At 38.9% G+C, this 24,759-nt stretch overlaps 1 protein-coding gene across 2 annotated transcripts in view; it reads right to left on the bottom strand.

The window, feature by feature from the left end:
* AP3S2 (adaptor related protein complex 3 subunit sigma 2) overlaps positions 1–21,723 on the bottom strand; it is a 62,354-nt gene extending 40,631 nt beyond the window's left edge. For both annotated transcript variants that reach the window (XM_079912425.1, XM_079912426.1), the window contains exons 1-3: positions 21,582–21,723; positions 17,949–18,040; positions 17,208–17,319 (exon numbers count right to left, since the gene is read on the bottom strand). In XM_079912425.1, coding sequence (XP_079768551.1) covers positions 17,208–17,319; positions 17,949–18,040; positions 21,582–21,650 — 273 coding nt within the window. In that variant the 5' untranslated portion in view covers positions 21,651–21,723. The remainder of the gene's footprint in view (positions 1–17,207; positions 17,320–17,948; positions 18,041–21,581) is intronic.
* Positions 21,724–24,759: the final 3,036 nt, after the last annotated feature.

The raw sequence follows: 24,759 nt of genomic DNA, 5'->3' as shown, positions 1-24,759 counted from the left end.
ACATGTCACAACTACTGAGCCCACATGCCACAACTACCAAGCCTGCGTGCTTCAACTACTGAATCCTGCACACCTAGAGCCCGTGCTCCGCAACGAGAAGCACGCGCACAGCAACAAAGAGTAGTCCCTGCTCACCACAACTAGAGAAAGCCCACGCGCAGCAACGAAGACCCCGCGCAGCCAAAAATAAATAAAATTTTAAAAAACAAACTTGATAGGACAATATATTTTAGCTCATGAATTCTACTTTTCAAATATATAAAAGCTGCACATGGGATAAAATCTCACACAAATTTTTTTGCATCCACTGTCTTGTGTACCTTTGTTAACTTTTTACAGTTATTTTCATCTCTTGAAACATGAAAGAAATGTTATGTAGATTTCTTTAGACAATCTGGCCAATGTGCTACATAATCAAGCACAAATAAGCTGGGTGGCGATAATAATAAAAATGGTTTTCTCAAAAGAAAAAAAAAGCAATGGCAATACTGGAGAATATTTTTATATACCTTCAAGCTACAAGAAGAAAGACAAGCAAACCTAACTATATAAAGTTAAAAGACAAATGGACTAGGAGAAAATATCTGCAATAAATATAACAGAAAAGGATTAGTATCGATAAAGTTAGGAAAAAAACAAACGCTTACAAATGAATAAAACAAATGAGCCGGACTTCCCTGGTGGCGCAGTGGTTAAGAATCTGCCTGCCAATGCAGGGGATACTGGTTTGAGCCCTGGTCCGGGAAGATCGCACATGCCATGGAACAACTGAGCCCATGCGCTACAACTGAAGATCCCACATGCCATGGAGCAACTAAGCCCGTGCGCCACAACTACTGAGCCTGCGCGTCACAATTACTGAGCCCACGTGCCTAGAGCCCATGCTCCACAACAAGAGAAGCCACCGCAATGGGAAGCCCACACACCACAACGAAGAGTAGCCCCTGCTCGCCGCAACTAGAGAAAGGCCGCGCACAGCAACAAAGACCCAATGCAGCCAAAAAATTTAAAAATAAATAAATAAATAGATTTAAAAAAACAAAAACAAATGAGCCATTAGAAAAGTGGACAAATGCTATGGTCAGACATTTTCAAATACAAAATGGTAAACAGTAAAAGGTATGTGGCCTCACTAATATTCAAGCATGCTAGGGAAAACAACAAATTTCTATTTTTTCACCCATAAGACGGCAAACATTTGAAAATATCCTTAATATTTAAAGCTGGTAAGGTTATGGGGAAATAGGACTTTGGGGAGAGGCAATTAGGCACTATCTAACAATTTAAAAAGCACACATCTTTAATTAAAGCAGCAATTCCAATTTTAGGAATCTATCCTAAAGAAACTAACACACGTGCATACAGATGCATGTGCAAGGATATCATTGCACAATAATTTCCAATAGGAAGAAACTGGGAGAAACCTGAATGCCCACAGGTAGGGTACTGAATAAAAGATTATAAATAAAAGACTATGATATATTAATATTGTGGAAAATCATGCATCACTAAAAAGCATATATGAAGTGGAAAAAGCGCCAAGACTTCTAAGTGATTAAAAAAGCAAGTTGCGGAACTATGTATGTAGTGAGATTACTTTTTACTTAAAAATTAAATAATGTATGTGACGTGTGTGTGTGTGTCTGTGTGTGTACATGCATTAAAAGGCTTAATAGTGGCTACCTCTAGAAAGAGGAGTGGTATATGAGAGGGGAATGAATGCTAAGGGGGAGGACTTCTCCATTATACTTAATATATTTACTTAATATATTTAATGACCTATATGGGAAAAGAATCTAAAGAGTAGATAATATGTATATGTATAACTGATTCACTTTGCTGTACAGCAGAAACTAACACAACATTGTAATATCAACTATACTCCAATAAAAATTAATAATAAAAAAAAAGGAATGGAATACTGATACATGCTACAACAATAGATGGATATTGAAACTATTATGCTAAAGAAGCCAGTCTTCTGTGGTCCTTCTGTGGTCCAGAAGGACCACATATTATACAAATCTATTTTTATGAAATGTCCATAATAGGCAAAACTATAGATACAGGAAGTAAATTAATGGTTGCCTAGGGCTGGAGTTAGGAGGCAGTTGGAGGGAAATGGGAAGTGACTATAATGAGTAAGAGGTTTCTTTTTGGGGTGATGAAAATGTTCTAAAGTTGGTTGTGATGATGGCTATACAACTCTGTGAATATACTAAAATCCACTCAATTACACACTTCAAATGGATAAACTGTATGGTATGTGAATTATATCCCAATAAAACTGTTTTAAAAAAAAAACCCTACTTTTTTAAATAAAAAGAATATATCCAGGTACTACTTGTATAATTTAAAAAACCCAAAACAATGTACTTGAAATTCCAAAAAGGGGCCTACATTTATACAGAAATTTAAGTTAAACTAGAAGTGGCAAAACAATGGGAGACTGAATAATTTGAAGAAACTGGAACATGATACAGAGAAAAAGAAACTCAGTTCCATATCTCAGAATATACTGAAATAAATCTTGTGTGTGTTAAAAAGATTTAAATAATCTTTGTGCTAAAAACTTATTAAAACATTTTTTAATTGAAAACAAATGATTTGGAATTTTGTCCCAATTGGAAGATAAACTTATGACTAGTGAAGAAGTAGAGGAGATAAACATAAAGTGGATAGTTTCAACTATGCTGAAGTGCAAATAATGAAGAGCGTAAAGTAAGAATTAGAGGGACGGCTGTATAATGGTAAAGAAATATTTGTGAATATAATGATGAATAAAAGCTTAATATCCTGGGCTTCCCTGGTGGCGCAGTGGTTGGGAGTCCACCTGCTGATGCCGGAGACATGGGTTCGTGCCCCGGTCCGGGAGGATCCCACATGCCGCTGAGTGGCTGGGCCCGTGAGCCATGGCCGCTGAGCCTGTGCGTCCGGAGCCTGTGCTCCGCAACGGGAGAGGCCACAACAGTGAGAGGCCTGCGTACCGCAAAAAAAAAAAAAGCTTAATATCCTAAAACTCCAGAATAAACCATGGGATATTAGGACCTTTTTTGAAAAACAAAACAAAACAAAACTGTAATGTAAGATTTGAAAGGAATGAATAAATGCAAGGAAATGCTACTTTAAATTCACTTCTAATTAAAATCCAACAGGGACTTTTGGGACCTTTACAAATTATTCAAAAATGTATAAGGATGAATAAATGGTTATAACTATTGGAGAATATTCTGAAAAAGAACCGCACCCAAGGGGAATAACCGGTCTTACTGGGATATGAACCTATATTAACAACAAGTAAAACAGTGCAAAATTAACACAGAAAGAGAAACGTAACTCAGTGGAACAAAGTGAAGAGTAAACACTAAATAGCGAGTGATTACTGTGCACTAGGCATACACGGGTGTACTCTGGGGATACCTCAGTCAGCAAGTCACATTCTTGTCTGGGTTATGTTCTGGGTGTGAGAAGAATGAGGCAGATAAACAAGATCTTTTCCATTGTCACACATGCTCTGAAGGAAGTAAATAGGATGATGTGATGGGGGTTACTTCAAACAGAGTGTCAAGAAAGTCTCTCTGAGGATTAACATTTGAGCTGAGTCATGAATGAAGAAGCCAGTCTTTTGAAGAGCTGAAGAGGGAAACACCTGGGAAAAATCACTCCCGTGGATAGAACAGGTGCAAAGGCCCTGAAGCAAAAATGTACTTGGACCTGAGGAGCAGAAAGGCGGCTGGAATGGCTACAGTGAAGGTGACAGTGTATATGGTGAGATCGGACAGAGAGAGACAAAGGAGCCAGACCATGTCGGGCCTTGCAGGTTGTGATAGGGAGTTTGGATTTTACTCTAAACTTAACATATTATACATTAAGGTTTCTTCAACAAGGGGAGGTATAAATGGATTATTCACATTTAATAGAATCGTTTAGAAAAAAGTTAGTTTTAAAATAAACAAAAATATACAAAGAATTACTTTTTCATTGACTATAAGACAAACCATTATTTTTGTATTAACAAAGAAAAAAATGCTGTCAATTGTAACTGTAAGATATCATCTACTGTAATATACATCCTCATGTTAGTTATTAAAGTGTGAAAAAAATGTGTATCTTACAATAGATGAAATATAATATTATAAACCAGGAACTAGACTTAACTGGACAAATGTTTCAATTATATTACAAAAGGTTTACATGAAAAAGAACATTGTAAATTCACACATGGGGGGTTCCCTGGTGGCGCAGTGGTTGAGAGTCCGCCTGCCGATGCAGGGGACACGGGTTCGTGCCCCGGTCCAGGAAGATGCCACATGCCACGGAGCGGCTAGGCCCGTGAGCCATGGCTGCTGAGCCTGTGCGTCTGGAACCTGTGCTCCGCAACGGAACAGCCCACAACAGTGAGAGGCCCATGTACCGCAAAAAAAATAATAATAATAAATAATAAATTCACACATGGGAAAAGTTGGCATGATTAATAAAAATAAAAATTCAGACATTTCTGAGGTACCACTCACCTCCAAGTAGAAATTAAAAATGACGTATTTCAATGCTGGAGTTAGGAAGAAACATAAACTCATATACTTCAGGAAGCATTATAAATTAATATAACCTTCCCGAATATCTATCTAGCAACATGAATTATAATTAGAAATATTAATCCCTTGACCCAGGAATTTCATTGGGGTGTGAAGAGACACAACAGTTTGCATAAAGACTTACAGCAGTTATATTTGGGTTAATTAAAAAAAAGGAAAATGAAAACAATCAAACTAATAAAAAAAAGGAAAATGGAAACAATCAAACCATCTAGTATCTGTTCTACTGCTCTGCCACCTGGATCAGCTGAGAATACTCATTTTACCCATCCCCCATTGAAATGTTCTGCTTTGATTTACTCTTGAAATACAGAGGTTATGAAAAGGTGAGAAGCAGAAAATGCACAGTGGTCCATTCCTCCTGTCCATGTTCCTCCAAGACAGCCAAAGGCTAATGCCCCAACTACGGTGAGCTCTAAGTTTCCCCAGAATCACTCACATGAGCTTGCCCTCAGACTTCCTCAGAAAGGCCTCTTGTAAAACCCTCAGGGATACTGAAGTCAGATGGTGACACTGTTCAGCTTATCTTCTTGCGGGAGCTTTCATCTAGTAGTGGCAAATTATCCTTTCCTTACACAACTACTTACACTCAGTTTTTCCAAACTAACAAAGTATCATTTAGGGAATATACATCACATGATAAAACTATAAAGAGAAGCAAAGCAATGATCAACTTAAAAGTCTGAAGAAAGGGACTTCCCTGGTAGTCCAGTGGTAAAGAATCCACCTTGCAATGCAAGGGATGCAGGTTCGATCCCTGGTTGGGGAACTAAGATCCCACATGCTATGGGGCAACCAAACCCATGTGCCACAACTACTGAGCTCGAGTACCTCAACGAGAGAACCCACGTGCTGCAAAAACTACAAAGCCCACTCACTCTGGAGCCCACACGCCAAAACTAGAGAGAGAAAACCCACACACCACAAGTAGAGAGAAGCCCGTGAGCCGCAATGAAGACCCAACACAGCCAAAAAAAAAGAAAAATAAAAGAAGGAAAATAAATAAATAAAGTCTTTAAAAAGTCTGAAGAAGGATGCAATGAACAAGGGGGACGGAACTGAGGAGGGACATACGGGGGCTTTGAGGTACTAGCAATGTACTATTTCTTAATCTGGGTGAGAGTTTCATTTTATTGGCATTCCTCAAACTGCATAGGCATGTTTTCCGTAGTTTTTGTATATACGTTTCACAATAAAAATTATTTAAAAAACAGCAATAATCTTATTGGGATTCTGATTGGGTTTTCAGTAATTTATAAGCTGGAAGTACAGCTGACACTTGACCAACACAGGTTTGAATAGTGCGGGTCCACTTACACTCAGATTTTTTTCAATAGTAAACACTATAGTACTATACAATCCCCAGTTGGTTGAATCTGAAGACGCAGAACCACGGATATGGAGGAACCGTGTACACGGAGGAACTGGGTATACAGGAGGGCCTACTGTAAATTATATAGGGATTTTCGACAGCACGGTGGGTCAGCACTTCTAACCCCTGTGTTGTTCAAGGGTCAACTGTACTGACAGTTTTAAAAGTTTTTTCCACAGGCAAAGCGTATGTTTTATTCATTTATTTTGCTCTTTTATCATATTTTCAGTAGAATTTTAAAGTTTTCTTCATATAGATCTTACACATTTTTTACATTTATTCTTGGGTATCTTAAGGAAGGTTTTCCTACTGTGAATGGGCCCCTTTTAAATATTATATTTTCTAACTTATTATTGCTAAGGGAAAGCTATTAGTTTTTATACATTAAACTTGTATCCAGTCCCTTACTGAACTATATTGCTCATTCTAATTGTTTTCCAGTTGATTGTTTTGGAATTTCTAGGTAGATAATAATTTCATCTGCAACCATTATATATTCTGAAGCCTAGTGAAGCCAGTCACTCATTACTGCCCTTCTTCCCTCAGAACATACTTCTGCATTTCTTGGCCATTCACTTTTCCTCATAAACTTTCTCTTTACCAAGTTCTATACAATCTCCTGGATTGGGACTTCCCTGGCAGTCCAGTGGTTGAGACTCCGTGCTTCCACTGGAGGGGGCACGGGTTGGATCCCTGGTTGGGGAACTAAGATCCTGCATGCCATGTCGCATGGCCAAAAAAAAATTTTTTAAAAAAAAGATCTTCTGGATTTATACTTGGTTCCCCATTTAATCTATTGATTACTACTGTCATCTTTGCTCAACTCTTCCCAATAAGGGGCTTATAGCTCCACTGATTTCAAGTATTCCTTTATGTTTTTCCTTTAAAATTTTACAATTGTAGGGACTTCGCTGGTGGTCCAGTGGCTAAGACTCCATGCTCCCAATGCAGGGGGCCTGGGTTCGATGACTGGTCAGGAAACTAGATCCCACATGCACCAACTAAAGATCCCACGTGCTGCAACTAAGACCCAATGCAGCCAAATAAATAAATAAATAAACAAAGATTTTATAATTTTATTGGAATCAATATCAAGTATTCCATACTAAGTTAATTTCTAAACACTAAATATCCTTTGTCACTACTGTAAGTGAAATTTCTTTAATTATGAATTTCCTAGCTGTTTTCACAAAAAATAGGAAATTCAATTTTGACGAACTGATCTCATATTCTGCCATGTTGCTCATATCATTCATTACTTGCCACAATCTCCCCCCCCCTTTTTTTAAGGTTTACTAGGTACATAATCAGGCTCTCTTACAGTAATAACTTACCTCTCTCCTCCTTTACTATGTTACTTCTTCATTTCTTTTTTAATCACTCATTACAAATGTTTGCTCAAATTAGAATAACAGTAAGAGACACCTTGTTTTCATAAATGCCTGTAGATTTCTCCCCTGAGATAACACTGGCTCTGGCTCTTGGTTTTAAAACTAAAATTGGCTGTTTCTGGGTGACTGGGGGAGAAGAGAAGAAAGATGTTTTCCACTGTATACTCTTGGTATTCCTTTTGAATTTTGAACCACATAAGTGTATTATTTCTTCAACAATAAATAGTTTATACTGAATAAAGAAAACATGCACTAAATAATCAAGTAAAAATGCTTCCTATTCCAATTTAAGAGTATTTCAGAAACATAATTTGGGTAATCATTTCTCTCCGCACGTACTGATGAAATTATATTAGTTATATTTTTCTTACTGTTGTAATAGAGACTCTAAGAATATGTCATTGTTAAACTGACTTGTATCCTTGGAATAAAGATTATTTGGACACAATAAATAATTCTTCTAGTATGCAGTATTCCTGAGAAAGAATTTTAGAGCTAGAAAGAACACCTAGTATACTTATAAATAAACACACATATACACACACACACACACACACACACACACACACACAGAGCCAAAACATAAAACAAAAACCCTAACGCCAACAAAACTTAAATGATTTAAGACCATGCTGCTTGCTAACAGGAGAGTCCAAAACAAGAGCCAGGTCTCATGACTCCTTGGTTCAACTGATTATTCGCTAAGATTTTATTTAATAATTCTGTCCAATAAAAATATGCAATAGCAGGGACCTCCCTGGTGGTGCAGTGGTTAAGAATCTGCCTGCCAATGCAGGGTACACAGATTCAATCCCTGGTCCAGGAAGATCCCACATGCTACAGAGTAACTAAGCCTGTGCACCACAACTACTGAGCCTGTGCTCCAGCCCGCGAGCCACAACTACTGAGCCCACGTGCCGCAACTACCGAAGCCCGCGCACCTAGAGCCTGTGCTCCGCAGCAAGAGAAGCCACTGCAATGAGAAGCCTGCGCACAGCAACAAGGAGTAGCCCCCGCTCTCCGCAACTAGAGAAAGCCTGCGCACAGCAACGAAAACCCAACGCAGCCAAAAATAAAATAAATTTTTTTTTTAAATGCAGTATCTGACTCACATTTTCTTTGTGAGAAGCTTTTGGATCATAACCAATTTACTCCATAAAATACACTTAAGCAGTATGATTTTTTAGTCTGAGTCTAAAAAATAACTTACATAATAGAGGTCTTACTGTACTAAAATCTACTGAGTCTATTAGGGAGTCAGTTTTTCATTTTACCTTTCTTATTTCATCCTGATATTGGATTCAGTGTCTTTGGATATTTATTTTTTGAGGTCAGCTATTTCAAATATATTGGCATTATAACTATGTATATCATCCGCTAAAACATTTTAATGTTTTCTACTTCTGACTTTTATCCTCTTTATATTAGGATAATTATTTACTGATTTTATTGTCTTCTCAATGATGAAAACTCTTAGTTCCTATTATTTTTACCTTTTCTTTATCTATCTTCCCAAATCCAGTGCATGCTAAGTATTTAATAAATGTCCACGACATTATAAAGTTACACTTCTCGTTTTGTCTTGTTAATATGCATTTCTCTTTTGTCTTGAAGTGCATCTCCTCTAATAACTGCATCTCAATTTTAAAATTACCACTATATATTTTACCTTTATTTTCTAATACACTTATTATATGCACATTTCTATAGCATTCTACAGTGTATAATAATATAAAGTACATTGTCACAACTGAATTCTACAACCTAGTATTTCGGGTTTTTTTAGTTGAAATACAGTTGACATACAACATTATGTTAGTTTCAGATATACTACATAGTGATTTGCATACATTATCATACAATCACCAAGGTAAGTCTAGCAACCATCTCTTTCAAAACAAAGTTATTAAAATATTATTGACTATATTTCTTAAGCCGTATATTATATCTTTGTGGCTCATTTATTTTATAACTGGAGGTTTGTACCTCTTAATCCCCTTCACCTATTTTGCCCTCCACCTCCATCCCCCCTTCCCTCTGGCAACCACCCATTTGTTCTCTGTACCTGTAAGTCTGTTCCATTTTTACAACCTAGTAGTTCTATATCAGATGGTGGATCCATGATTCAAACCCAGGTTTTCTGACTCTAGATCTTGAGCTCTTTCTGTTATGCCACATTGACTCTCAATGTCCAATCGAACTCAGGTGTTAAGAAAGCATTTAAAGGGACTTCCCTGGTGGTGCAGTGGTTAAGAATCCGCCTACCAATGCAGGGGACATGGGTTCAATCCCTGGTCTGGGAAGATCCCACATGCTGCGGAGCAACTAAGTCCGTCCACCACAACTACTGAGCCTGAGCACTAGAGCCCACACGCCACAACTACTGAGCCCACGTGCCACAACTACTGAAGCCCATGCACTCTAGGGCCTGCGTGCCGCAACTACTGAGCCTGCATGCTGCAAATACTAAAGCCCGCGCACTGCAACTACTGAAGCCTGCATGCCTAGAGCCCATGCTCTGCAACAAAAGAAGCCACTGCAATGAGAAGCCCACTCATAAAAGTAGCCCCCACTCACCGCAACTAGAGAAAGCCCACAGGCAGCAACAAAGACCCAATGCAGCCAAAAAAAAAAAGCATTTAAAATTATCTTAGAGATGAATCTTTTTTGGATGTTTCTAGTATTTATTTATATTTTTATATATGATAAGTGAATATACTATATGAAAATTTAAAACTAACCATTTTAAGTCATTTTCTGAACGTGAATGGGTGTAAATAAATAAATAAAACTTAAGAGAGGGGAGACAGCAGAAGCAAGAACTACAATCCTGCAGCATGTGGGACGAAAACCACATGCAGAGAAAGATAGACAAAATGAAAAAGCAGAGGACTATGTACCAGATGAAAGAATAAGATAAAACCCCAGAAAAACAATAAATGAAGTGGAGATAGGCAACCTTCCAGAAAAAGAATTCAGAATAATGACAGTGAAGATGATCCAGGACCTCAGAAAAAGAATGGAGGCAAAGATCGAGAAAAAGCAAGAAATATTTAACAAAGACCTAGAAGAATTAAAGAATAAACACCTAGAAGAATTAAAGAACAAACAGAGATGAACAATACAATAACTGAAATGAAAAATACACTAGAAGGAATCAATAGCAGAATAACTGTGACAGAAAAATGGATAAGTGACCTGGAAGACAGAATGGTGGAATTCACTGCTATGGAACAGAATAAAGAAAAAAAAATGAAAGGAAATGAAGACAGCCTAAGAGACCTCTGGGACAACATTAAATGCAGCAACAGTCACATTATAGGGGTCCCAGAAGGAGAAGAGAGACAGGACCCAAGAAAATATTTGAAGAGATTACATTTGAAAACTTCCCTAAAACTTCCCTAACATGGGAAAGGAAATAGCTACCCAACTCCAGGAAGCACAGAGAGTCCCAGGCAGGATAAACCCAAGGAGAAGCACACCAAGACACATAGTAATCAAACTGACAAAAGTTAAAGACAAAGAAAAATTATTAAAAGCAACAAGGGAAGAACGACAAATAACATACAAGGGAACTCTCATAAGGTTAACAGCTGATATCTCAGAAGAAACTCTACAAGCCAGAAGGGAGTGGCACGATATATTTAAAGTGATGAAAGGGAAGAACCTACAACCAAGATTACTCTACCCAGCAAGGATCTCATTCAGATTTGACGGAGAAATCAAAAGCTTTAAAGACAAGCAAAACCTAAGAGAATTCAGCACCACCAACCCAGCTCTACAACAAATGCTGAAGGACCTTCTTGTGGGAAACACAGGAGAAGAAAAGGAGCTACAAAAACAAACCCAAAACAATTAAGAAAATGGTAATAGGAAAATACATATCAATAACTACCTTAAATGTGAATGGATTAAATACTCGAACCAAAAGACACAGGCTCACTGAGTGGATACAAAAACAAGACCCATGTATATGTTGTCTACAAGAGACCCACTTCAGACCTAGGGACACATACAGACTGAAAGTGAGGGGATAGAAAAAGATTTCCCGTGCAAATGGAAATCAAAAGAAAGCTGGAGTAACAATGCTCATATCAGATAAAATAGACTTTAAAGAATGTTACAAGAGACAAGGAAGGACACTACATAATGATCAAGGGATCAATCCAAGAAGAAGATATAACAATTATAAATATATATGCACCCAACAAAGGAGCACCTCAATACATAAGGCAAATGCTAACAGCTATATAAAAGGAAATCAACAGTAACACAATAATAGTGGGGGATGTTAACACCTCACTTACACCAATGGACAGATCATCCAGACAGAAAATTAATAAGGAAACACAAGCTTTAAATGATACAATAGACCAGACAGATTTAATTGATATTTATAGGACATTCCATCCGAAAACAGCAGATTACACTTTCTTCTCAAGTGCACACAGAACATTCTCCAGGACAGATAACAGCTTGGGTCACAAATCAAGGCTCGGTAAATTTAAGAAAACTGAAATCATATCAAGCATCTTTTCTGACCACAATGCTATGAGATTAGAAATAAATTACAGGGAAAAAAAAGTAAAAAACACAAACACATGAAGGCTAAACAATACGTTACTAAATAACCAAGAGATCACTGAAGAAATCAAACAAAAGTCCAGGACCAGATGGCCTAACAGGTGAATTCTATCAAACATTTAGAGAAGAGCTAACACCTATCCTTCTCAAACTCTTCCAAAAAATTGCAGAGGAAGGAACACTCCCAAACTCATTCTACGAGGCTACCATCACCCTGATACAAAAACCAGACAAAGATGTCACAAAGAAAGAAAATTACAGGCCAATATCACTGATGAATATAGATGCAAAAATCCTCGACAAAATACTAGCAAACAGAATCCAACAACACATTAAAAGGATCATACACCATGCAAGTGGGATTTATCCCAGCGATGCAAGGATTCTTCAAAATACACAAATCAATCAATGTGATACACCATATTAACAAATTGAAGAATAAAAACCATATGATCATCTCAACAGATGCAGAAAAAGCTTTGACAAAATTCAACACCCATTTATGATAAAAACTCTCCAGAAAGTGAGCACAGAGGGAACCTACCTCAACATAATAAAGGCCATATACGACAAACCCACAGCAAACATCATTCTCAATGGTGAAAAACTGAAAGCATTTTCTCTAAGATCAGGAATAAGACAAGGATGTCCACTCTCGCCACTATTATTCAACATAGTCTTCAAAGTCCTAGCCATGGCAATCAGAGAAGAAAAAGAAATAAAAGGAATACAAATTGGAAAAGAAGAAGTAAAACTGTCACTGTTTGCAGAATACATGATACTATTACATACAGAATCCTAAAGATGCCACCAGAAAACTACTAGAGCTAATCAATGAATTTGGTAAAGTTGCAGGATACAAAATAAATGCACAGAAATCTCTTGCATTCCTATACGCTAACAATGAAAGATCAGAAAGAAATTAAGGAAACAATCCCATTCACCATTGCAGCAAAAAGAGTAAAATACCTAGGAATAAACCTACCTAAGGAGGTAAAAGAACTACTCAGAAAACTGTAAGACACCGATGAAAGAAATCAAAGATGACACAAACAGATGGAGAGATATACCACGTTATTGGATTGGAAGAATCAATACTCTGAAAATGAGTATACTACACAAAGCAATCTACAGATTCAATGCAATCCCTACCAAACTACCTATGGCATTTTTTACAGAACCAGAACAAAAAAATCTTAAAATCTGTATGGAGACACAAAAGACTCCGAATAGCCAAATCAATCTTGAGGGAAAAAAAAGGAGCTGAAGAAATAAGACTCCCTGACTACAGACTATATTACAAAGCTACAGAAATAAAGACAATATGGTACTGGCACAAAAACAGAAATATAGATCAACGGACCAGGACAGAAAGCCCAGAGATAAACCCATGCACCTATGGTCAACTAATCTATGACAAAGGAGGCAAGGATATACAATGGAGAAAAGACAGTCTCTTCAATAAATGGTCCTGGGAAAATTGGGCAGCTACATGAAAAAGAATGAAATTAGAACACTCCCCAACACCACACACAAAAATAAACTCAAAGGGGCTTCCCTGGTGGTGCAGTGGTTGACAGTCCACCTGCTGATGCAGGGGACACAGGTTCGTGCCCTGGTCCGGGAAGATCCCACATGCCGCAGAGCGGCTGGGCCCGTGAGCCATGGCTGCTGAGCCTGCGCGTCCGGAGCCTGTGCTCCACAATGAGAGAGGCCACAACAGTGAGAGGCCCGCATACAGCAAAAAATAAATAAATAAGTAAACTCAAAACGGATTAAAGAACTAAATGTAAGACTGAACACTATAAAACTCTTAGAGGAAAACATAGGAAGAACACTCTTTGACATAAATCACAGCAAGATCTTTTTTTGACCCACCTCCTAGAGTAATGGTATTAAAAACAAAAATAAATAAATGGGACCTAATGAAACTTAAAAACTTTTGCACAGCAAAGGAAACTATAAACAAGACGAAAGGACAACCCTCAGAATGGGAGAAAACATTTGCAAATGAATCAATGGACAAAGGATTAATCTCCAAAATATATAAACAGCTCATGCAGCTCACTATTAAAAAAAAAAACAACCCAACCAGAAAATGGGTCGAAGACCTAAATAGACGTTTCTCCAAAGAAGACATACAGAGAGCCAAGAGGCACATGAAAAGCTGCTCAGCATCACTAATTATTAGAGAAATGCAAATCAAAACTACAATGAGGTATCACCTCACACTGGTTAGAATGGACATCATCAGAAAATCTACAAACAATGAGACTGCCCTGGTGGCGCAGTGGTTAAGAGTCCTCCTGCCAATGCATGGGACACGGGTTCAAGCCCTGGTCCGGGAAGATCCCACATGCCACAGAGCAACTAGGTCCATGAGCCACAACTGCTGAGCATGCGCTCTGGAGCCTGTGAGCCACAACTACGGAGCCTGCATGCCACAACTACTGAAGCCCTTGCACCTAGAGCACATGCTCCACAACAAGAGAAGCCACTGCTGTGAGAAGCCTGCGCACCGCAACCAAGTCCCCGCTCACTGCAACTAGAGAAAGTCCATGCACAGCAACGAAGACCCAACACAGCCAAAAATTAATTAATTAATTTAAAAAAAAAGAAAGAAAGAAAATCTACAAAAAAATGCTGGAGAGGGTGTGGAGAAAAGGGAACCCTCTTGCACTGCTGGTGGGAATGTAAACTTATATAGCCACTATGGAGAACAGAATGGAGGCTCCTTAAAAAACTAAAAACAGAATTACCATATGAGCCAGCAATCCCACTGCTGGGCATGTACCCAGAGAAAACCATAATTCAAAAAGACACATGCACCCCAATGTTCACTGCAGCACTATTTTCAATAGCCAGGTCATGGAAGCAACCTAAATGCCCATCGACAGACGAATGGATAAAGAAGATGTGGTACATGTATACAATGGAATGTTACTCAGCCATAAAAAGGAACAAAGTTCGGTCACTTGTAGAGATGTGGATGGACCTAGAGAGTGTCATACAGAGTGAAGTAAGTCAGAAAGAGAAAAACAAATATCGTATATTAACGCATATATGTGGAATCTAAAAAAATGGTACAAATGAACTGGTTTGCAAGGCAGAAACAGAGACACAGATGTAGAGAACAAACGTATGGACACTAAGGAGGGAAAGAGGGTGGGATGAATTGGGAGATTGGGATTGACATACATACACTAATGTGTACAAAATAGATAACTAATAAGAACTGCTGTAGGGCTTCCCTGGTGGCGCAGTGGTTGAGAGTCTGCCTGCCGATGCAGGGGACACGGGTTTGTGCCCCGGTCTGGGAAGATCCCACATGCCGCGAAGCGGCTGGGCCCATGAGCCATGGCCGCTGAGCCTGCGCGTCCGGAGCCTGTGCTCCGCAACGGGAGAGGCCACAGCAGTGAGAGGCCCGCGTACCGCAAAAAAAAAATTTAAATAATAAAAAATTTAAAAAAAGAACCTGCTGTATAAAAATAAATAAAATTTAAAAGAAAATAATAAAATAAAATTTAAAAATTGCTATGTCCAAGTATATAACTTTTTGGAAGAGTGTAGTATATCTGAAATAAAAATACAGATTTAAAATTTCCATTTATTTGTCCCAAGGTATATTAAATTTAGCTTCTTTAATTTTATCTTAACAAAATAAAATATAGTTATAAGCATGTAAATTTTATAATCTATAGCTAGAGTTTTCTATTATTGTTGTTATTAGGTTTTAATGCATGCTCCTTCTGAGTGCTTTCAACTTAACTTGTTCAGTCACTTAAAGCCTATCTGGAATATCATGTACAAAATGACGGAATTGTACTAAATTAATAGTTCCCAGTACAGGGTTCCTACATATCTCAATTTCCATGAAGGTAATGAAAAGAAATCTGTAAGCCATTTCTAATTTTCAAAAAGCCTAAAAAAACATGTTTACCTATGTCAAGATTGCTCAGATTAGATAAAACATCAAGTTTCTTTGCTTTAGGCTAGAGTTACAAGTGAAAATACAAAGTATGCATTGTTAAATGTCATTTAGTTTGATACTTGAAAAAAATCTTAAAACATGATGTGACACTGTAACTTATAATGAGAAATATTTGGTATTCATCCTTGTATCTGGCACAGGGCTCCTAAAAACCTTGGAACTTCCTAAGTGATAAAGGTACCTTTTGTTCTGTTAATAAGGTGACTTTTGGAAAGCACCCAGGAATGGGGACTGGTTGCCAGAGGAACCAACCATGTGATTGTGGGAACTTTCAGTCCTACTTCCAGACCTCTGGGGAGGGGAGAGGGGCTGCAAACTCAATCAGTCATCAATGGCCAATGATTTAATCAATCATGCCTATGTAAAGAGGCCTCCTTAAAACCCAAAAGGAACAGGGTTCGGAGAGTTTCCAAGCTAGTAAACATGTGGATATTCGAGGAGAGTTGCATGCCTGAAGAGGGCATAGAGGCTCCACGCCCTTTCCCCATCTTCCATCTGGCTGTTCCTAAGTTACACCCTTTTAAATTAAGCTGGTAAACTAGTAAGTAAAATGTTTCTCTAGAAAGTTCTGCGAGCCACTCTAGCAAATAAACTGAACCTGAGGAGGAAATCATGGAAATCTTCAAGCTATATGCTGTCAGTCAGACACACAGGTGACAGACAACCTGGACTTGAGACTGGTATCTATCTCCAGGTAGACAGTGTCAGAATTGAGCAAATTTATGGGACACCTGGTTACTGTCCATGGAAAACTGAGTTAATTGCTTGGGGTGGGGGTGAGTACACACATTGGAACTGGTGTCAGCCTCGTATAAGAAAACTAAGGGAGTGAGAGGGCTGGAGAAGAATCTCTAAGAATTTTTAAAGGTTGCTAAGGAGTGTTCTCATAGCACCATCTGGTGGACATCTAGTAACTTTCACCAAGTATCAAAAAAGAGACTGACAAAAGGATCTACAGATGGTTACTCAAAAATCCCATGCAGGGCTTCCCTGGTGGCGCAGTGGTTGAGAGTCCACCTGCCGATGCAGGGGACACGGGTTCGTGCCCCGGGTTCGTGCCCCGGTCCGGGAAGATCCCACATGCCGCGGAGCAGCTGGGCCCGTGAGCCATGGCTCCTGAGCCTGCGCGTCCGGAGCCCGTGCTCTGCAACGGGAGAGGCCACAACAGTGAGAGGCCCGCGTACCGCAAAAACAAAAAAAAAACAAAAAAAAAACCCAAAAAAATCCCATGCAAACTCTCTGAAGTGGCTGCCATCATTACCTGCTACACATACCTGGATGAGGTCCAAGATCCCAAGTTCACTCTCTGATGAATCCACACAAAATACAAAATAGAGGGTAGCATAATGCCGATAAATCAGTTTGTAGTCAGAGCCACCAATCAAACTGTGGAAAATGGGAAACATTTAAATGCCTATATCTTAACTGAATATATCAAAGACAAACTCTGTGCCAAGGGAGGAGAAGGGGCCCAACAGAAAGGGGGAGGACAGGCCAAACAATAGGCCATTTCTACCAGGTGAATGGCAACCAAATTTGGCAGAGGTGCCTAAAGCCATTTTACCTCCCCTTTTCTTCTGCCCATCCTCCCAGGCACCAAACTTGTAAATATCTGAAGCACAACCATTTAGCAGCTTACAGAACAGAACTGGGTCTCTCCCTGAGCAGATTCAGCTCAGCTCAGCTCAAGTTGCATCAGGTACTCACCTGACACTTGAGTACTGCCTGAAGAAGCAATAATGATGAAGGTCACCCAAAAGTGGATGTATGGGGGTCTTCCCTGGTGGCGCAGTGGTTGAGAGTCCACCTGCCGATGCAGGGGACATGGGTTCTTGCCCCAGTCCGGGAAGATCCCACATGCGGCAGAGCGGCTGGGCCCGTGAGCCATGGCCACTGAGCCTGCGCGTCCGGAGCCTGTGCTCCGCAACGGGAGAGGCCACAACAGTGAGAGGCCCGCGTATCACAAAAGAAAAAAAAAAAAAAGTGGATGTATAGGGAGAAAACTGATCATTTACCTTCCACCCTCCAAGAAGTTACAGATGTTGTCATCCCGCTTGAGAACTAGATGGAAGGTCTCTCGAATAATCTGCTGTTGAATTTCTTCTGGCTATGGAATAAAAGAAATAAAGTGAATCAGTGGGAAAGTCTGAAAAACTACATCCCATCAGTGAGGATGGACAGGAAGGCAAGGGCTTCCAAACTAGGAATGATTTGAACATTTGGTACCAGTTTACAGAAAAGACAGAAATGATGAGTAAAGTAAAAGGGGAATCTATGGAAAAATTGACGACAAGTCTCTGTTACAGGAATTAAAATAGGGTATATTTACCTAGATATCTAGTCCCTAACCATTACCATCCTGATAGGTAAGCTGAGATTTCTTTACTGTGAATAACCAAGGAAAGGAGAACTGACAAACTCTCATACAAGGTCAAAGAATAACTAGAAGGCCTGGTTCCGAAATATTTTGTCTTACTCTAGAAAACATCTATGCCAGGGCAAATAACAAACGTTAATAGGTCTAACACTTTAAGGAAGTCAAGATGTAATCGTGTACGTGCTTTAAAAACCTGCATTTGCCATCTTCTGTACTGGTAATACAGACATTACATATAAGATGCTGTGTTACCAACAAAGTACTACAGAGAAAGACAGAAAATGTTCTATTTACAGATTAGAATCTTGAACAATTACAGAGGTATAAACACCTTTTTTCACTTACTACACTCCAGAAAGCTCAACTGTGATGGAATCTCTTGATAACTCACATTTGATTTCCATTTATACATATGAAGTTCATAGTAAGTATGGTTTTTAAAAAAGGATAGTGGGAGGGAGAAATCAATCATTAAGGCAGAAGTAGGGATTCCCTGGAGGTCCAGTGGTTAAGACTTGGCGCTTTCAATGCAGGGGATTCAGATTCCATTCCTAATCGGGGAACTAAGATCCTACATGCTGCATGGCCAAATAAAAAAAAAAAAAAAGACAAAAGTAATTAAAAGCTCTAGACCAGTGCCCAATGTATAATGGGACTTCCCTGGCAGTCCAGTGGTTAGGACTCTGCACTTTCACTGCCAAAGGCACAGTTTCAATCCCTGGTTGGGGAACTAAGATTCTGCAAGCCACGTGGCAGGGCCAAAAAAAATCTCAATGTATAATGAATCACCCGGGAATGTTGTTAAAATGCAGATTTTAATTTAGTAGGTCTGGGCTAAGTCCTGAGACTGCATTTCTAACAAGTTTCCAGGTGATAACAATGCTGCTGGTCTGAGGACAACATTTTGAGTAGCAAAGCTTAAGAAAACCTTCAGATTGGACTTCCCTTAAAGAGTCAGAACATAGATTCAAGTAACATTAACCCCTTTCTTCCTACAGCATTGAATTTAGACTTGAAATGGTTAGTTATTTAAACGAAACAGGAAAAAACAGGGAAAATGTCATTGTGGAGAAATTACTTTTCATAACCTTGACTTACACTGGTATACAGTGGCTCTCTCATTTACCAAATGGATAAATGAAAACTTGCTAATAACTGGTCACTGTAAGTCTGAGTAAATCAATCACTATTTTCTGGTTTCCATTTAAAGAATTCAGAAAGCTCACAGACGCCAGGATGCTGTAAAGGATTAACTCTGTGTACCCAGAAATACAAAACATGCTAAGCATCAGCACTTTTTTAAACTGACCAAAACATCTTGCAAAGCCTTTTATCTGATTCTACAGGGAAGTGGTGATAGTCAGTGGGTAAGCACTATGAAATGGTGAGGTTACCTAATTTCTAATTCAACAAAATAGCAAACTACCAATTGCTTACATCTCTCAATCATTTTAATAATCCCTCATATCTTTTAGTACTCTGCAGTTTTCAAGGTAACTTTCACTTAGGAATTAATTTAGGTCTTATAAAAATCCTATGCTCTCCAAAGAAGATAAACAAATGGTCGATAAAGACATGAAAAGATGCTCAACATTATTAGTCATTAGAAAAATTTTTGAAACCGCAAGAATCCACTTTACACCTACTAAAATGTCTTTAATCAAAGACATAATAGAAAATGTTGATAGGGAGGTGGAAAAATTGGAATTCTTATATATTGTTGATAGGAATGTAAAATGGTGCAGCCACTTTGGAAAGCAGTTTGGCAGTTCCTCCGAATGATCACCATAAAGTTACTACGTGACTCAGCAATTCTACTCCTAGATATATACCCAAGAGAAATGAAAATACATGCTCACACAAAAGCCTGTACATCAGTGTTCACAGCAGCATTATTCACAAGAGCCACAGGTGGAAATATCAACTGATGAATGGACAATCAAAATGTGGCGCATCCACACAATGGAATATAATTTGGCAATAAAAAGGAATAAAGAACAGATACACATTCCAACATAGATGAACCTTGAAAACATTATACTAAGTAATAGAAGCCAGTCATAAAAGACCACATATTGTATGATTCCATTTTATATGAAATGTCCAGAATAGGCAAATTTAGAGAGATAGAAAGTAGATTAGTGGTTGCCTAGGGCTGGGGGAGTTGAGGGGGAAACACAGAATGATTGCTAACGGGTAGGGGGTTCCTTTTTGGGATAATGAAAATGTTCTAAAATTGTGGTGATGGTTGCATAACTCTGTAAAGTACTAAAAACCATTCTACTATATAGTTTTAAAAGGTGAACTGTATGGTATGTAACGTATCTCAATAACACTTTAAAAAACCTGAGAGAAAAATTCACACACACACAAATGCAAATACAAGTTGAATAGTGTTATTGAATGTTAATATAAAATCGATATAATAAAATGTAACCTAGCTAAAAAATTCTACGAAAAAGGTAAAAAAAATTTTTTTTCATTTCTACTTGACAAAAGAGGAAATGAAGTCTGAAAAAGATTTTTGTTAACTTGACACAAGGGTAAAATAAGGTGTTGCTGAGGCCTGAACATAAGTTTTCTGACACTTTCCACTCTACGGTTTCACAATTACGTACTTAACATTTTGAAACCTAGCCACGAAGAAATAAAACGTCGGGTGGCAGGAGGCAAATAATGATGTTTTTTTCCAGAGTAACGCCTTTGGAAAATTCAAATTCACATTATCACGTATAATTTCTCAACATTTCCCACTTTCAAACTGACTTTTTCTTCAACTCTACGTAGTGAAAGGTATCTAGCTCCTGGGCGGTCCCAGCCTACACTGAAGCAAAATAATTCCAAGAAAGCACTTTTCCAAATCCGTTAGCTAAAGCAAAATAATTAAAAAGCTGCATATTTCTTCCTCCTCGTGAAACTACGTTTAACAGTTTAATTAATTTGAGATTCATTTGATTTCAATCATTCAAGTTGTCCATGAGGCACACCCCCTCCACACACACACACACCATTTATAGAGGCCTGAGACTCTGCGAGAAGTGTCACAAAAATGGCACAAAAATGCCGGGATCCAGGAAGGGGTGGAAAAGAGCGGGGGTAGCGGGGCGTGGGACACAAGGCCTGACACTGGCCCCGGTCTGGGGAAGATCACATATACGGTGCAGGAGGCCTAGGAGGTCAGCGGGCGATGCCCGCGTGCGCCGTACGGGACAAAGAGAGAGAAGGGGCGCAGGTGCCCCGAAAGGATGTGACGAAGCTCGGCCGCACTCACGAAACGCTGGTAGAAGCGGACTAGCCGCGGCTTCCCGTGGTTATTGAAAACCAGAATCGCCTGAATCATCTTTGCCCGCCACGCTCCTTTCACCACCGGCTGCTTCCAGAGAGCACCTCCTTCCGCCACAACACGGACGCTTCCGGTTGGTGCGCTGCTGAAAGTAGCTCCCGGAAACATGTCCCGGAGCCCAAGGGCCCGACCACCAAGAGTCCGGTTTCCCGGCACGCCTTGGAGAAGGCTCCAGGACTGGCGGCGGGTTGCGGGGGTAAGGCTGGTGCAGACACCGAGGCTAGGGCCGCAGAATCCCGGGCCTGGCGCAAAGCCGAGCACACCGGAAAAGCGGATCAAGAAGCAGAGAGCCCAACAGCAGCCGCGCTCCCAGGTGAAGCGCAGCGGGAGTCTCCCTTTATCGTCGTCTGCCTTAACACATGCAGTCTTACCTTCCCCTTAACACTGCAGAACGTTGCGCGGTGTGGAGATGCAGGCTAATTTAGCCATTCCCCGGTTGGGGAAAGTTAGGTTCATTTTTATTTTTTAGTATTACATACAATGCTGTAGTGAATTATATATGTGCCTCCTCGTGCAAAAGGGCTCTCTCTCCACGGTAGATAGCGAATGGTGGAATTAAGGGATCTTTAATGCAATTCCTTTTAAAAGGTACCGGCGACCCCAAATTAGTAAAGTTTTTGTATTTTCTTTTAATGACTTAGTGCGGGTGAGGTGGGGCACGTCCTTATATCACAGATAGAGCTGCAAATTGGAATCACCTACCCAAAGGACAGTTGACAATATTTATCAAGCCTTTAAAATATATTGAACATTAGACCCAGCATTTCCAGTTTTAGAATTTATAATAAAACGATGTGGGTGTGTGAAAAGATTTAGCCTCAAGAACATACCTCTCAGCAGTCTTATTACAGGGGAAAGTGGGAAGCAAACTAATTATTCCAAAATGAGAAACTGGTTAAATGCATTGATCCACATGCATATGTATGTAGAGGGACACTCCACTTTGTAAAAGATTGGAAGTATATACACCAAAATATGAATAATAATTGTGTCTGATGGAATGGCAGCATCATAGTGTTCACCACAGGCCGGTGGAACCACACTGCTCTGATCAAAACCCTGGCTCTCTCCACCACCTGTGCACCTTGGGCAAGCGTCATCATTTGTAAAACAGGCATAATATCAGTTTCCTTTACTGTAAGACTAGTTTATTTCTACTTGAAAAAAAAATTCTACTTACCTAAGACAGTTGGTATAGCACAAAAAGAGTTAATATTTGTAAGTACTCAGAGCAGTGCATGGTATATAACTGAGTACTACATAAGTGAGTTTAAAAATGGTGGTGGAATTATATTTTTTCTTATTTTAAATTTTCTAAAATAAAATGTATTACTCTTGTAGCCAGAGTTTTTTTTCATTTAAAAGAATCCAAAGGCAATAAATATGCACTGAAACTTGACAAAATATTTCAAATGTTGAGGAGGAATACCAAAAAAAATTCTGAAACAGAAGAATAATAAGTGAGACCTAGCTCTACCAACTATTAAAACCTACTCTGATAGTTCACATTGTCATTAAAGGGAGACTTATTGAAATATAATGGATAATTTAAGTATAAGTGATTTTAATATGTGATGTGGAAGACATCATATCTTGACAGTGGGAAGGAATTCAGTGTGTTGGGATAACTGGTTAGCAATTTGAAAATAAGCAATTTAGTTATCTCCCTTCATACTCTCTCAAATTAAAGGCAGAGTGGAATACAGAGTTAAATATAAAACCAAGTAATAACTAGAATGGAAGAAAATGATAGAGAATCTAACATCTATAAAGAGTATATAAGCTTAGAAGCAATAAAAATCATAAAAAGTCAAGATATAGCTATACAAAAATTTTACGTTTGTAAGTCAATTTTTTTAAATGGAAAAGTTTTTTAAATATGGCAAATGGTTATATTTAAAATATAAATAACTGATAAACCAAAAAAACCTCCCCCCCCTCAGTAATAAATGGGCAAAGGAACTGAGTAACAAATGAGGAAATACATCTAGAAAATTAACATGAAATAAAATGCTTAAGCTCACTATTAATGGGGGAAAAGGCTAATTAAAATTAAAGTATTAACTTAAAATTAAAGTGTTATTTTTACCTTATCAAATATCAATTTTTAAAATATTATCATACCCAAGTCTAGCAAGGGTAGCATGAAAGTAGTCCTCTCCTACCTTGCTGGTGAGATTATAATTTAGAACAACCCTTTTGGAAAGCAATTTGGCAATATAACAAGACCTTTACAGCTTCCAATGCAGGGGGCATGGGTTCAACCCCTGGTCAGGGAAGATCCCACATGCTGCAATGGCGTGGCCAAAAAAAACAAAACAAAACAAACAGAAAAAAAAAAAACCCAAGACCTTTACAAAGAATTCCTAGATTCCCAGTAATCTGACTCCTAGGAATCCATCCCTAAAGAAATAACCCTGGGAACTTCCCTGGCGGTCCAGCGGTTAAGCCTTCACCTTCCAGCGCAGGGGGTACAGGTTTGATCCCTGGTCCAGGAGCTAAGATCCCACATGCCTCGCACCAAAAAAAACAAAAGATAAACAGAAGCAATATTGTAACAGATTCAATAAAGACTTTAAAAATGGTCCATATCAAAAAATCTTAAAAAACAAAACAAAACAAAACAAAATATAGTGGCGGGGGGAGGCAGGTGAGATTGAGGGAACTATGTAATTTACAATAGTTTTTGACACAGATAGCTCCAAAGAGGGATCAATTAATTACCCAAATTCTGGAAAATAATAGAGCTATTAAGGTAGTCAATCTTAAAAACAATGACATGAAGACTAGTGATATATTGATAGGAAGTAGTTATATAACATCAATTGAAAAAGGATTATCAAATTTTATGTGTTGGTATAAAATTGCAATGACCATGTACAGAAATTGCATATTCCAAGATCGGGCCACTCCCCCACCTCCATGGCCTTGCAGGTCCTCTTCTCTTGCTGGAAAGTCCCTTTCCACCTGTCTACCTGAATTTCTTTCCATCTCCTCTGCCACTGCTATAGACTAAATCACTCTAGGCTCTCACCCCCACCACTGCAGCAGTCTCCTAGTTGGGCTCATTGCCTTCAGTTTCTCTGCAGTCAAGTGATCTTTGAAA

This window comes from Stenella coeruleoalba (assembly GCF_951394435.1).
Source record: "Stenella coeruleoalba genome assembly, chromosome: 2".
NCBI classification, from domain to species: domain Eukaryota; kingdom Metazoa; phylum Chordata; class Mammalia; order Artiodactyla; family Delphinidae; genus Stenella; species Stenella coeruleoalba.
This window is presented reverse-complemented; position numbering and strand designations above follow the sequence as displayed.